A 16,583-nucleotide genomic window follows, 5' to 3' on the forward strand; every position below is an offset into this window, starting at 1 on the left:
AAATTTATCCAAAACGGCACTCCGTTTATCTGTGGTGTCAGGATGGTAACCTCACAAGACAAAGCCACAACAGCAACCATAGGAAAAGCAAAGATTACAACAGCAGCAGCAACACAGCAATACCAGTCCAGACAAAGCCCTGCTGGCAGTGGCAGAGTGAAGAACCAAAGAGGACAGCCAGGTGCCTCACACAGCTGCTGGTGCCATGGAGAGATTCAGGGAAGGGAGAGGCTGGGAGTGGCCATTGCAGGTGGGATGGAGGAAAAGGTGACATTTGAGCAAAAACCAAAGGAGGTAGAGGTGGGTCCCCAGTGTCCTACCCAAGGTGATACGCATCTGGGGACACCTGTCCAGGTAGCCCATGCAGACCCAACAATGGTTTGGGGAAGGTGCTTTCCATTCTACCTCCCCAGGGAGGCCTCGAGGGAAGGGTAAGATCTATTCTGCAGCCCCTTCCATCCATCCAGTTTTCACATTGTGTGTGGAGTGTAGAAAAGAAAAGAGACCCTTCGTTTTGATAATTTGCAAGTGACAGAAGAATGCATACAAAGAATGCAGCAGCACATGCATTGACCTAATACCCAGGTGACATATTTGTCCTCTAGGTTCCAGCCTTATCTTCAAAGAAATGGAACCAAACAAATGATACCAGCTCCCTTTCCCCTCAGTAACTAAGCCTCTCTTGCTCTTTCTCTCCCAACCTCCAGAAGCAACTCTCAGCCTTTGGCAGGTGCATGTTTTCCATCCTGCTTTCTCTACCCTTTTTTTTTTTTTTTTTTTTTTTTTTTGCAGAACTGTAGAGGCATTCACATACAATAAGTATTTTTACATGTGTTCAGATGTTTTCATTAATATAATAGCAGAGATTTTAAAAAGCAAAAATTAAGCATGATGATTAATTATACCAACATTCCAAACTTGGGGGAATTTTAAACACACTTCAAAAGAAGCTGCAAATGCACAATAGCTTCATTTGTCTGAAAAGCCCTGACTTCTGAATCACGTCCTTGCATAGAACACAACACGGGAGCCCTCTGGTCGACCAAAGGAAGGGCTCTCTGTGTCCAGGGAAAGGCAGATAGGACTAGATTGTTGAGAAATGGGGTCACCTCCATTACCAATTTTTGTGAACAGAGAATATCTATCTGTCTGTCTGTCTATCTGTCTATCTTTCTTTCTTTCTATCATCTGTGTTTATCTATCATTTATCTATCTGTCTACCTGTTATCTGTCTATACCTATCTATCACCTATCCATCTATCAATCGTCTATTCATCTATGTCTATGTATCTATCTCTGTATCGAGCTCGTTAGCTATTGATCATGTATTGATCCATCCACTGTCTACCTTTCTATCTGCCTATCTATTATCTATGTTTATAATGTCTATTACATCTGTTTATCTATCTATATCTATGTAGAGATATAGATACCAATATAAGAACATTGACATTTTATTTCAAAGATCAGCAATCATGTATGCAGTAACTGACACAAATCAAGTTTCCCACACATGGTACCTGCTATTATTGTTGCTGTGTTAATAGAAATAAAAATAAAAATTGGCCCAATGGAGGAAGCAGCCTGAAAAGAGAAACAACAAGAGTCATTGCTTCCAAATTGGTTTCTGGATGAGGAATTAAGGTCATCCCTGTTTCCAGGCATGTTTCTCAGCCCACCCTCCCCGCAGAGGCAGGGGAGCTGGCCCGTGACCGTGCAGCCTCCGCTGAGTAACCAGCTTTACCTCTCAGCTCGCCGCTCTGCCAGTGAGTCACCTCCGACCAGTCGCTTGGCTGTGTGTCCGAGCCATAGCTGGACTCTGTTGCTTTCACTCTGGCCCGGAAGCAGTAACATTTCTCAGCATCCAGGCCTTCTATGGTAACATTACAGGTTCTCTCCTCCTTGGACTGGACAGAAATCAGACACGGTGATGAGTGGACATTTAGGCTGGTCCCATGTCTTGGCTATTGTAAACCAAGCTGCAATGAACACGGGATTGCAGGTCTCCCTTCGACATGATGATTTCCATTCCTCTGGGTGTACACCCAATAGTGGGATTGCTGTGTCGTATGGAAGATCTACCTGTAGTTGTTTGAGGAACCTTCCTTAGGAGAGATTTCTAAAAAAGGGAATTCATAAGGCAGAACTAGGACTATGGACAAACTCTTAAAGCTGATTGGTGCTTAGCATCTGTGAACAGTCCTTGTTTTATTATTTGCATGTTATTTAGGCAAAACACAGTATCGTGTATTTCTTTAACTTGCATCTCTTTGATGATAAGTGGTAGCGATTCTATTCTGCTGGGTCCATTTTCTCCTATTCTGATGGGTTTCCTTCTGCTTCTGTTACTTTCTGCTCCCTCGTGGTAGCATTTATCTTCACATTCACCCTCACTGCCGTACAGGTGCTCTTCAATTTACAGTGGGGTTAAGCCCCGACAAAGCCATCGTAAGTTGAAATATAAGTTGAAAATATCGTAAATTGAAAAGGCATTTAATACTTCCAACCTACCAAACATCACAGTAAAGCCAGGTCTTCCTTAAACATGGTCAGAACATTTCCACTAGCCTGCAGTTGGGTAAAATCATCTCACGCAAAGCCTGTTTTATAACAAAGTGTTGAATAGCTCATGGAATTTATTGAATCCTGTACTGAAAGTGAAAAACAGGATGTTTGTGTGGGTACCCAAAGTATGGTTTCCACTGAACACATACCGCTTTCATACCATCATAAAGTGGAAAAGTTCTAAGTTTAGCCAACCTAAATCAGGGACCATCTGTATTTTATTGCCACTATTTTCAAATTTTAGGGCATGTCACATCCAACATGCCATAACCATAGCTCTCTCTCCAGCCATCTCCTCTAAGGCACCAGTTGTGCCAAAACTCCTTTCTTCCTCTTGCTGCTCTTCCTGGGATCCAACCTCGTGTTTTCTGAACTCTAATGACAGTGCAAGTCAGTCAACCATGTACAGTCTTTGGGCTGGAACATCTACATTTGTCACATTATGCCATTCCTTTGGGCTCAGATGCTGCAGCCCAAAGTACCCCAGGAACACCCAATTGTGTGTGTGTGTCTCACAGCACACACGTGTGAAACTGTACAAAAGTAAAAGTGAGAGGTCTTCTTTCAGTTACGTTGTTAGCTCACATTTTTTTTTTGGTTATGCATATTCATGGGGTATAAAGCTGATCATCACCACTTGTGCCCAAAATTTAAGGGCCAGATCAATACTATGAGCATGCCCATTACTACAAATTGTGATTATTCCCTGTGTCTCCCACCCAATGAATCCCCAACCTCCATCCCCCTCCCGCTGAACCCCTATCCCACTCTGCAACCCTAGGTCTGCTTCCTTCCTCTGCAAGTCCAACGCACTGCTGTGGTCTCTCCTCCCTTCTGTCTCTCTCTCTCAGCTTCCACTTATGAGTGCAGGCACACAGTATTTTTCCTTCTTTGCTTGGCTTATTTCACTCAACTTCATTTTCCTCATGCTCATCCCAAGTCCCCTCACTTTATTGCTCTGAACCTCAGTGTGGCTTCACCTTAGCATTTTTCTTGCATAAATGGTGCACGGCATCTGCAACCTGAGTTAGTCATCATCTCAATGATTTCACTCGTGAGCAAAAAGACCATCACGAGTAAACACTGAGCATGAGACACAGGCTCTCAAAGATCACAGAGTGTACGTGTGCTTTGCCCCTGGTATCACCGAGATGTTGTCTTTGAACAAACATAATAAGGAAGAACACTTGTGAGAGACCAAAGTAGGGGTGGGTTACCTCAAAGCACTGTCTAATGGCTGAGAGATGCTAGCTTAGATATGAGCGGATGTCGTGGGTGGAGTTGTGTCCCCCCCAAAAGATACATTGAAGTCCTGACCCCAGTGCCAGTGAAAGTGACCTTACTTAGAAGTAAGGTTTTTGCAGATGTAATCACGGTGAGATGAAGTCATTAGTGTGGTCCCTAATCCAGCAGGACTTGTGTCCTTATAAGAAGAGGAGATGAGGACACAGATACACACAGAGAGACGACCGTAGGAAGAAGAAAGAGATTGAAGTTATGCATTTATACAGCAAGGAATGCCAAAGATTGCCGGCAACTACCCGAAGCTGAGATAAAGGCACGGCTTAGATTCTCCATCAGGTTTTCCAGAAGGAGCCAACCCTGCAGACACCTTAATTTCAGACTGGACTACAAAACTGTGCAAGAATAAATGTCCATTATTTCAAGTCACCTAGTTGGTCGTCCTTTGTTACAACAGCGTCAGGAACGACACAGTCCTGTAGCACTGAAGGCCGTGTGTCTTGATTTGCAATATCTTATTTTAAGGAGAGATAATGGAGCTGATGCCCTTTCTGTGCAGTATGAGCAAAATCTGCAAACTGCACTTGAAACCAAACACCTCGATTCCAGTCCTGCTCTCTGCTTAGACTCAGTTTTTCTGGGAGACATTGCTGTTTTATTTAGTGTCTCATAGCCATCTGCTTAAAAATCAGCTTCTGAAATGGCAAGCTGCCTCTTTCCAGATGCCTTCCACATACAAGTGGCCAGTCACATCCTGGAGAAGTCTATGGGTGGCCGAAATCAGAGGGAAGAAAACATAAAAGAAAGTACATAAAGGCAGAGATGCATGGACTACCTAAATCCTGCCCCGGGTCCGCATCTCTTCTGGAGGCTGTCCCACCTGACTTGCCTGTCATGTGAGGACTTTGTGGAATGACAGGGGCAGAGAAGGCAGACACACAACAGACCTCCCCATGTGTATGGGTTTCTTTCTCTTGATCCACAGCATATTTGCTTTTCAAAGTGGAATCTTCAGCCCTTTCCCTGCCTTCTGTCCTGCAAAAGCAAAGTCTTCCTGACCACGCCATGGACAGCAGAGATTCCACCTCAGCTCTTCCTTGCCCATGGTCTCTCTTCTTCATGAACTCACCCATTGCATGCACATTTGCTTATGGTTTATCTCCTGCAGAACGCAGGCTCGTGAGGGCAGGGATTCCTGTCTCCATCTTGACTGATCTCCTTCCGATCTCTATAGACTTGCCTTCTCTGTGCAGCAGCATGAGAAGTTCTATCGCCCAGTAGTAAGAGTGGACACTGATTGAGTGCTTACTCACAGCTATGCTCAATGCTTTTTTATCTATGTTCATACAGCTTTACAAATCCCCTACACACACACCCACATACACACACCATGCAAAACCCTAGCCTTTAGGAGATTTCCTGAAAGCAGACATCAATCTTTCCTTGGGCACCTCCAGGAATGGGCACTTTGATATACTTGATTCCAGGTGATTCCACCTGTTCCCCTCAGATTTTTCCCATAGACTCCAGTTCTACCCATGTGGGGAAATTAATCCCTTGATTATATCATAGCCTTTCAATTATGAAAAGGGTCTCTGGGTCATTAATATTCATACAATTTCAATTTCTTCTATTGATTGTTCTCATATATTCAAAACTAGAAAGTGCCCCCTGCACATCTAAAACACATATAGAGAGGGGTATATGGTTCAAGTTGTAAATGCCCAACAGGAGGGTGGGACAGTAGGTAAACTTTATGTGTCCCTGTGGCTGGGCAAGTTGTCCAGTTGTTTGGTCAAACACCACTGTTGGTGTCATTGCGGAGGTATTTTGTAAATGTGATTAATCTTTATAATTAGTTGACTTTAACTTTATCATGTGGGTGGGCCTCACCCAATCAGTCAATGGCATTAGAGAAAAGACTGAGATTTTCCAGAGAAAAAAGAATTCGGTCTCACGACTGCAAAATAGAAACTCTTCCTTAGTCTCTAGCCTGACTTGGCAGCTCCCACGATCATGAAAACTAATAAAATAAATCTCAATCTCTCTCTTTGTGTCTGTCTGTCTCTCTAGATGTATAGATATAGGATATGTAGGTATCTTGCATATATAAGTATCTATATGCTCTGTATTTATATATCTGTCTTTACATAGATAAATATACATATTCTATGTATGTCAATCTATATAGATATATAGTGAAACATAGGTAGAAACAGATATAGTATATATATTATATATTGCAATAGGCTATCGTTATACTTATATATAGTTATTTATTTGTATACATAGATAACCTTTATAAAGCATGGATGATGAATAGGCAGATGGGTGGATGGATGGATAGACAGACAGACAGACAGATATGTAGATAGAGTAGATACATAGATAGAGATTATACAGAGATAGGTAATAGAGTAGACGGACGGATATAGATAGATAATTGATAGATGCATAGATAGACAGAGATGATAGATACATGAAGGTATAGAGATAGATATCCTACTGGTTCTGATTCTCTGGAGAATCCCGGGTGACACAGGGAGGAATCGAGCCAAGCTGGACTCAGGATCACTCAAGAAGAAACGTTGGAATGGAATAATGTGGAAAGGTGGAGAGAGAGGGGAAAGGTGTTCTGGGGAGACCCCTGACCCAACCACTCGCATCTTGGGGATACTCACTCAGCATTGTGCTGAGGGGGTGCACCCGACTCACCTGCCATTCAAGGTCAAAGGTGCTCCTGTGCTGGACCTCATAGAGGAGACCATCATAGGACAGGTCAGAACATGTCACCGTGACCGCTTCCTGATGCCACAAGAGTTTCACGTCTTTTGGGGAGCTGGGTTTCACTAAGAAGAAACAAACAAGAGAGCGGTCACCCTCTTTATGAAGGTTAGCATTCCACCTCTCTGAAATTATTGTGGTGTATTTGCTTTAGACCCACTTTCTTCTGTCATCCTTCCTGTAATACCTTATGGGATTTGGGGTTCATTTGTCCTTATTACTTTTATAGTAGAAGTTTTAACCATGGTTACAAGGACCTGCAGGTGAGTGATAGAAGAAACTCTCTGAAATTATGGGGAAAATCTCTTGTGTACATATATACTATGGGATGGATTGTGTCCCCCACAAAAAGATAGGTTAAAGTCCTAACTCCCCAGTGTCTCAGAATGTGACTGTATTTGAAAATAGGATCATTACAGATGTAATTGGTTAAGACAAGGTCATACTGGAGTAGAGTAGATCCTGAACGTATTATGATTGTTGCTTTTTCAAGATGGGTATATGAAGACAGAGACTCGGAAGAACACATGTGGAGGTGGCGGTGGAGATTGGAAGGAGGCATCTGCAAGCCACGGAGTGCTGGAGATGGCCAGCGACCACTAGACGGGGGGAGAGAGGCACGGAACAGACTTCCCCGAGAGCTTCTGGAAGGAACCAACACTGTTGGCACCTTGATTTCTGACTTCTGGCCTCCAGAACCATGAGAGGATTAAATCTGTGTTGTTTTAATCCATCCAGTTTGTGGCAATCTATTACAATGGCCCTTGGAAATTCATGTAGTATGTGCAAGTGATTTCATGAGTTAAGAGGTGATAGCTCTCATCAGATTCTCAAACAGATCTGTTCACCTCCCGCTGTGGTCTGAATGTGTGTCCCCTCCTAAGTTCATGTGGAATATTGGTCCCCAGTGTGGCAGTGTTGGGAGGTGGGGAGTTTGGAAGGGGGTGATTGGATTGTGAGAGCTAGGTCCTCATCAAATGGATCAATCCATTCATGGATTAATTAATTGATGGACTAATGGATGAGTAGGTTACCACGGGAGGCTGGGGACCTTACAAGGAGAGCAGATAAGCACATTCACATACTCTCAGCCTTTCTACCATGGGATACCCTATGTCACCTCAAGACTGCAGAGAGCCCACTTCAAGAAGAAGACCCTCACCAGACGTGCCCCCTGGACCTCGGACTTTCCAGCCTCCAAAACTGTGAGAAATAAATTATTTCTTTACAAGAATGAACATTTTGGAGAGAGGGTTTCACTCCATTTGCACAGGGTTTCCTCACCTGAGATTGACAGTCAACCCTCAGTGAACTTAAAAAAAAGGAAACAATGGGGTGAGATGGCAGTGGGGCAAGGGGGTGTTTCTCTCTCCCTCTGTAAGTGAAGGTGGGGAGCTCCCTGCTGCGTCTATAGCTCATTCTCTCAGATCAAAGCCTTCCTGGGATCATCTGGTCCACCCCACTGAGGCAAATATATCCCTGCCCAGTGTGCGTGTCAACATGGAACTTTCTAGAAGGCCGTTCTCTTGGGAGTTGGGGTCAAGAAGGGGGCAGTGGCAACTGGGCAAAGAGCTCACTCCTCGGTACTTACGGTAATCACTGACCCACTGGCTCCTGGTGAGCAGAGGATGTGTTCCGTTGCTGATGGAAAAATACAAAATTTGATCTTTTGCCTCCAGGAGGCACCCAGCATTGTGACCTTGCTGGAGAGTGTAGTTGGGACACTGATCATATACCTCGTCACCGCTGAATCTGTGGTTTAAAAAGAGGATCATTTGGCCATAGAGCATCTTTTAAAGTAGCGTCTTAACATATCCGATGCCCATTCTTTCCCAGCACATCTCTGCACAGACTCGGGTTGGTACCCTCCTCTCCTTTGTTTCAATAATCCTTCCTTGCAACTTTTCTGTCCAAAAAGAGAAGTATCGCCTCTCTCGTTTAAGGCCCTTGAACGGCTTCTGCAGTGGGTTAAATCGTGGTCTTTCAAAAGGCATGTCCACATCCAAGTTCTCAGAATCCGTGAATGGGACCTTATCTGGAAATAGGGTCTTTGCAAATGCAATAAGTTAAGGATCTAGAGATGAGGTCATCCTGGATTAGGGTGGGCTCTAAATCCATTGACAGGTGTCCTTATAAGAGACAGAACAGGAGGCACAGACACAGAGAAGCCAGGTGAAGACAGAGGCAGAGACTGGAGTGATGCGGCCACAAGCCCAGGGATGTCTGAAGCCACCAGGAGCTGGAAGAGGCAGGAAGGATCCTCCCCTGGAGCCTTCCAAGGGAATATGGTCCTGCCACACCTGGATCTCAGACCTGTGGTCTCCAGGAATGTGAGAATAAATATCTGTTGATTTAAGCTGGCCAGTTATAGCAGCCCTTGGAAACTGGTACAAGTATTATTTGATCTGCAGAGTGACCAAGCTCCTGATTTTAGGAGGTGCTATAATAGGAGGTACCAAGATCAGGTATTTCTCTGTGGCTTGCTTGCAGTACTAAGAAGAGGCTTAGTACCCAGCCTGGGACCAGCTCACGCTTCATCACCACCATACAAGCTATAACAGGATCGAGAATTGCCCTCTTTGCAGATGAGGAAACTAGGGCTCAAAAAACTCAAGTGGGGCCGACCCCGTGGCACACTCGGGAGAGTGCAGCACTGGGAGCGCAGCAGTGCTCCCGCCGCGGGTTCGGATCCTATATAAGGATGGCTGGTGTGCTCACTGGCTGAGCGCAGTGTGGCCGGTCTCAAAAAGACAAAAAACAAAAAACAAAAAAAAAAAACTCAAGTGACTTGTCTTATGTGACCACTTGAAAAACCCAGCACTTTCTTTATTTCTGTGAGTCTTCTTTTTCAAATAAATTCATTTTAAAATTTCCCTGTACTGCACCCTTTCCCATTTATCTCCTGTGCTATCAAATGCTGAAGAATCGACCACACATGACACACCTCCTGTTTGCAGAATTAAGACTAAATTTGCTGGAAAAACCCTTACTCCCACACTTATCCTTATGTCTTTGGGTGTGTAAGGCAAGGCAGATCAACCCACATCGGGGAGATTCATGGTTGGAAGAAAGAAGGTCAAAAGGGCCACCCATAACCTGGTGTGAAAAGCTTCAGGGCATGAATCTTTGCTACAGCTGAGTAGCAGATAACGTTTTGAGGGTGTAAAGCTACAAGCAAAGGCAACTCCTGTGAGGTCACAAGTGGCCCTGAGTGAACAAAGTTCCTAGTGAATATTTTGGCAAGAATCTAGGTGGTTTGAGCATGACTCAGTCATGACTCGGTTAGGTCTGAGGGAGTGTGGTTGTGGTTGTGGTGAGGGCTGAGGGCTAAACAGATCTCATGCCTTTATTTTCTGGCACCTTGAACTGTTGATGTCTCCAAAGAAGTATTTTAGCACAGGGCATGGGGTTTGTTTCCTGAGGTCACTTACTTGTAGAGGAAAGTCAAGTTTGTCCCAGGGTATTCACTTTCATTCCAGGTAACTTGCACAGTTTCAAAATTAAAGCAGACAATTTGGAGCTGCAAAGCTTCTCCTGGGCAAAAAGAGACAAAGTACACTTTGAGGCAATGCTGAAAAGAGATTGAAATTTTTGAAATGAGGTCAGCACTCTTGTCATAAGAGGCTATATGCAAGGGGTCTTCAAAAAGTTCATGAACAGATGCTTATTATTATTTTAATTACGTTTTTCTACAAACTTTTTGAAGTACCCACATACTGACTAAAGGGCACAGAAAAAAAAAAAAAGATTTTTACAAACAAGTTAGTCATTAATTAGTCCAGCAAGAGCTGCAGGATATGTAAACGTTGATCAGAAAATGCACTTGACCTGAGGCAAGTCACCAGTACAATTACAGCTGCTTTTGTGTGTCTGAAAAAGGAAGTATGTATCAGTTAGTATTATGCACAGATAGTGAGAGTTGATGCGTGTCTGAGGACACTATCTTTTGTGGGCAAAGAAAGAAGAACTGGACACATTCCCTTCAACCTACCTCACTGCCTGATTCACAACACCACATATGACAACTTAAGGGAATGTTCACAGACCCATGAGCCCTTCAGTCTTTGCTTGAAAGATTACTTAGATTTTAGAAAGTTTGATTTTCCAAGAGGTCTGGGTTTGCAATTCTGAAAGTAGTTAATGGGTGTATTTTAGGATTGAGCAAATGTGCAAGGATATTGTGGATAACGGGGGACAAGTTTCTCACCGTCAGAGAAGGGAATAACATATTTGGAAAGATGGAAGGCTAAAATAAGCCCTGTGGTGTTGGCTTAGAAGTAGAGGTATTGAGATAAATAGATACATAATGATGATAGAGATGATAGGTAGACAGATGGATCGATGACAGATAGATATCGATAGATGGGTGGATGGATGGATGAGTGGATGGGTGCGTGGATGGATGGATGGGTGGGTGGATGGATGGACAGGTGGGTGGGTGGATGGATGGCTGGATGGGTGGACAGGTGGATCAGTGGATGGATGGATGAATGATTGGATGGGTGGACAGGTAGATGGGTGGATGGATGAATGGATGGATGGAAGGATGGATGGATGGATGGGTCGGTGGGTGGGTGGATGGGTGGGTGGATGGACAGGTGGGTGGGTGGATGGACGGATGGATGGTTGGATGGATGGATGGATGGATGGATGGATGGAAGGAAGGATGGATGGATGGATGGGTCGGTGGGTGGGTCGGTGGGTGGGTGGGTGGATGGATGGATGGGTGGATGGGTGGATGGGTGGGTGGATGGGTGGATGGGTGGGTGGATGGATGGACAGGTGGGTGGGTGGATGGATGAATGGATGGATGGAAGGATGGATGGATGGATGGGTCAGTGGGTGGGTGGATGGGTGGGTGGATGGACAGGTGGGTGGGTGGATGGACGGATGGATGGTTGGATGGATGGCTGGATGGGTAGACGGGTGGACAGATGGATCAGTGGATGGATGGATGAATGATTGGACAGGTGGATGAGTGGATGGGTGGATGGGTGGATGAATGATTGGATGGGTGGACAGGTAGATGGGTAGATGGGTGGATGGATGGGTGGATGGATGAATAGATAAGAGTAGACAGAAAAAATAGACAGATGGATAGATAGATAAAAATGGAGTTGTATGTACACACACAGACACACTTATAATTCCCAGTTCCGGCCACTGAGAGGGTATATGAGCAGTGTCATCCCAGGAACAATAAGGCACTGATTACTCATATGTTCATTTCTAAACATGCTTCATTTAAAAGAATTGGGGCTCCTTACTGAAGTGGCTAATCCAGGGCTGGCTGGGGGAAGTGTAAGTTGAGCCCGTAACATCTTTTTCTACCCATGAGTAAGGAAGGGCATCATTTCAAATAATGGCAAAGAGTAGGAGTCAAGTTGAAAGGTCTCCAGGAGCCAAACATGAGCGTCAATAAAAATAACAATACCATTAAATCGTAACCCATAGAATAAAACAGGAAACCATGAACATAACAGAAATATAAACATGCTGATATAATATACTAATATCAGTGAATGGATGAACAATGTAGACATATGTTAAATAAATAAATGAATACAAATAGGGAATAAATACTATTCTGCAATGTATGATATGAATAAACTATGTAATAGATATAATAGTATGCACAACATATATTTATTATGTTAAATTATAAATATATACTAATATTGTGCAATAAATAAACATACTGATAAATAATATAGTGAATATAATTCAGGCTAATATAAATGAAGGGCAATGTAAGTGGATGGGAGGGTGCAGAATTAACTGTGTCCCCAACTCCTCGTCATGTCTCTTCAGCCATCCAAATTCAACTTATTTTGCACGACCCACATCATGTTCCACCAATGCCTCTCCCAAGATCACCAACTAACATCCTATTTCCCCTTTCTGATCACTCAGACCCATGACTGCCTATACTGTGGAAATAAGCAAAAACTATCCAAACGAGAATGAGCAAAGTTGCTTATTCAGAGCTTGCTGTAGCGAGGGGGTCAGCCACCGTCAGTCACTTGTGTTTGGCAGAAATTCAGAGGCGGACAGAGGAGTGGAAAAGCTTCACAGTGGAAAAAGAGAAGGCTCAGGTGAGCCCTGATTGGAAGCTGGTGGCCGGGAGAGAGCTAGAGGTGTCCCCCTAGAAGGAGGGCATCCTGTGGGATTGGTTAGATCTGGTTCAAATGCAGATTCCGAGCCACAGGTGTGGGTGGGACTGAGATTTTGCATTTCTGCAGAGCCCCAGTTGGGGCTCCATTTGTCCCCAAGTTGGAACAATAACAAAAATTTGGGAAGCTGTTAGTTGTTCATGGAGTCCTGGACTTTTGGGCTGATTGCTAAAAGACCTTATTCTTTGGCTTCCTGGGTTGTCACTAGAGATAGGAATCTGGCTTCCTGCACATCTGACTGTATCAGGCTGGCATCGGGGCTAGGGACTGTAGGCGATGGGTTGGTTTCCTGGGCTGGTTGCTGCAGATTTTTATTTTTACAGCTGGCCTGGTCATTGCCCATTTTTGTAGGTTCAGTCGCTCCATACCCTACATCTTGGCAATCTGATTGCAATTCAGTTGGGATCCCACTGAGTCCTTTTCTGGTTCCTTCCTATACGTTTCCTTGAGCTAGTGCTCATTTTTCAGTCTGGTTGAAATCTTTCAGTCACCCACCATGCCTGGTCCTGTGCTGAGCACTTAGGAAAATGTTCAGAAAAGACATGCTGAATTGGGCAGAAAAGAGAGAAAACAAGGAAAAATTGAACCCTCTAGACTGGACCTCATTACGTGGCGCCAGGTCTTTTCTGACTTCTGGAATTCAAAGATGAAGTGACAGCTGTAAAGATTCTTTGAATTCTTAAGAAGGAAGTCCCTCCAGTGGCCTGAGGTGTACGAAAACTTCTGTGCTGGTCAATGTGGATGACGTTACTGGACCCAGAATAGATGCTGTTCTGATGTGGAGAGCAGAGATTTCAGCAAAGTCATCTCGAGTCTGGAAACCCCTGACCTTCAGAAGAGGAACTGGTGCGTGTGTCCCTTATAGTGAACACCCTACAGGCCCTGGAAGAGGGGGGAGCTTTACACCTCACTGAAGAGCACGACAGATCTTTGGATGACTGTGGAAAATGTCTAATTGATAAAGCACAGCTCACACATTTTCCAGCAAGAAAGCAGAAGTGTTCTTGCGGTTCAATGCCTCCTTGGCCACAAAATGAGTCAACAGGCAGGGACAGGAGGCAAGCCACTCAGACTTTAAAAAGATGGTGAAAAGAAAGTGGCTTCGGTCCCTGTTGCTTCTTTGGTTACTGTCCTTCTTCCTGCAGAGCCCTGATGGCCATAGGGCATGGTCTAGGTGAGGCGGGTCATTGGAATCCTCAGCCTCACCTCCCAAGACTTCCTTGAGGAGGAGGATGAGGGATCTTGGGTCCCAGGAAGTGACACCCCAAAGTGGAGGCCTCAGAGGCAGCATCAGAAGCAAAGTTTTCTGCTGATCTTCTCTGTCTCTCGTGTCTCTCAGCCCCACTCTCCCATGAGGCAGCCATAAGAATTAGAATCCTCTTTCTCAAGGTGAGTCACAGGTACACTCCAACCACACCCTGCCTCTCTGTCTTGGAGCTGGCCATAAAGAAATTCTCTGACCTCCCTGGCCTGATTGTCAGTCATAAGAACCCCCTTCCAGAAAGAGTCCTGCCCCACGCCCTGGAGGACGGGATGCTACACAGACAGACCGAGAAGACTGAACAGACAGGCCTTGCTGGGTGTCCCCTACTCAGCCCATGAGCATTAGATCAATTACGTTTCTACACGGCTGTGCCTGCGTCATAGGACCTAAGAGTAAATAAGGACGGTTTTCCATCTGTCTTTGGGTCTTCATTCTGAAGGCTCCCATGTCACATAAAATTATAATATAGAATTTTATTTTCTTCTATCATATCAATCTGGGTTTATCAGGTGATTTTTCAGAGAAGCTTCAGGGGGTTGGAGGAGATGTCTTCCCTTGGCCCCTACAGAGGAAAGGGTGGAGGGCTTCCTGCCAACCCTATAAAATGTTTTTAGGTAGCACGTTGCTGACCTTGTAATGAAACCTTCTTGCAACTGGACCCCAAAGAAGGTTTAAGATTAGCAAGCCCTTTGTAAGGGTGTGGGTGCTGTTTAGAAAGTCACCTTGTACTCACCCCTGCTCTGCCTTGTAAGAGCAAATCAACTTTAAAAAGAAGAGGCTTGGATCTCCCTGCTGAAAATAAGGGTTAGGGAACCTGCCCTCTCCTGATTCTTACAGCATTTACTACAGAAAACTCTCCATTGTTTTGAAATCTGTGTAAATCCCTTCAACTATTAATAAGTCTTCTGCCAGATTTAGAACTCATCCATGTCTTTTTAAAGGACCTGATTCTTTGAAATGTAAAATGAGCCCCTAGCTCCCACTTTCTCATTTAAATTGATACCAGGTTTCCAGGTGTGAACCTACCTCCTTTCGTAAAGACAGAAGTTTATTTTTTCTTTCGGATAAAACCAATTAGTTAACACAGAGGGACGCTGTGTTACTCTGCAGTATATGTGATAAACGATGCTGATAAGTCATTTTTACTGGACAACTAGTTACTGTTTGTCTTGAGAACATGTACTCTGCTCTATGCATGGGTGAGATTTCTTTCTGCCTGTGCGATCTTTAGCAGGTCGCTTGTGAGGTGCAGCATGTTCTGCTTTGATGCCCATGTTGGGCTCAGGACACGCCCCCCCAAAATAAGACTGTAGGAGACCAGCACGTGCCAACCCAAAGTACACATTGGCATACGTCAAGCCGGTTATTGTGAGAAACCGTGGGCACAGGAGTAGCTCTGAAAAGCGGCCCTTTTGCAAAAGAAATTTGCATCTGTAAAGAAAATCTACGTTAGGAAAATATCTGTATCAGGAAGACGAAGACGGCTGCTTTAGACCAGAGAGACTTTATCAAAACAACCTTGATTCACCTTTCCCTCCTGTAACGTATTGACACCACACCCACAGAATCCCCCGGCCTCTGTTCCTTTCTGTAGCTCAGGACGTTGGAGAAGCTTCAGTCATCTGGCTTTTCTTGAGTCTCACGTTTTGTGGGACGGTCCTCTGTATGCATGTAGTTAAAGTGTTTCCTCTCCAGCTAATCCGTCCTATGTCAATTGAATTCATAGCCCCACCAAAGAACCTAGAAGGCTAGACGGAAACCATTTTTCTCTGCCCCACACTCACCCAATAATAAAACTGGTGTTCTTTCTCATCTGCCTTTGCGGGGAGGACATCTAAGTTGCTTTTAATTCTGCTTCTCCAACAGCATGAGAAACTTTCCCCTCTCTCCAGGAATTACCGTCCTTCCAGGGCCATCCACCCACCTGGGTGTTATTAGCATTCCTGGTGCTGCCATTTCCAAGGACACATTCTGTCCTACTCTTCATCTTTACAGTCCTCGTCTTTGAATATCAGCTCCTCAGCAAAAAGGAGTTTTGCCCACCGTGGTTGCTCGGAAAGCATCTATTGATATTACTGGGTATTATGAACTTATTGGGAAATTTTAAGAGGTGAAGGTGTACACTGTAAATTGTATTGAGTACCTTATAAGCCAGTGGAGCCCTGGTGACAAAAACTAGAGAGAGAGACAGAGAGAGAGAGAGGTGTCTTCATAATACTGATTTCCACACTTTATCAATAGTTCATTTGCATTCAAATTCCCCACCTTCATGGAGACCCCCATGCTCACAGCCAGGAACACCGAGAACATTCATGCCACCAAAAAGATAAGCAACGTAAAAGACAAAGAACGTCTGCCTCTACTCACAGGAGGTTCCTAGAATTGCCAAATTCATAGAAACAGAAAGTAGAAAGGGGGTTGCCAGGAGAAATGGGCAGTTGTTGTTCAATGGCTACAGAGTTTCAGTTTTGCAGGATAAAGAGTTCTGGAGATGGTGACAATATTTGCACAACAACTAAATGCACCCAGTGTCACTAACCTGTGCACTTAAAAAT

General features: G+C 44.4%; 1 protein-coding gene across 1 annotated transcript in view; it reads right to left on the bottom strand.

The window, feature by feature from the left end:
• The window catches only part of CRLF2 (cytokine receptor like factor 2), a 31,986-nt gene that overhangs the window by 6,313 nt on the left and 9,090 nt on the right, over positions 1 to 16,583 (bottom strand). The window contains exons 2-5 of the mRNA XM_063083739.1: positions 10,023 to 10,125; positions 8,183 to 8,343; positions 6,523 to 6,656; positions 1,745 to 1,907 (exon numbers count right to left, since the gene is read on the bottom strand). Coding sequence (XP_062939809.1) covers positions 1,745 to 1,907; positions 6,523 to 6,656; positions 8,183 to 8,343; positions 10,023 to 10,125 — 561 coding nt within the window. The remainder of the gene's footprint in view (positions 1 to 1,744; positions 1,908 to 6,522; positions 6,657 to 8,182; positions 8,344 to 10,022; positions 10,126 to 16,583) is intronic.

This window comes from Cynocephalus volans, chromosome X (genome assembly GCF_027409185.1).
Source record: "Cynocephalus volans isolate mCynVol1 chromosome X, mCynVol1.pri, whole genome shotgun sequence".
Classification (NCBI taxonomy): Eukaryota; Metazoa; Chordata; class Mammalia; order Dermoptera; family Cynocephalidae; genus Cynocephalus; species Cynocephalus volans.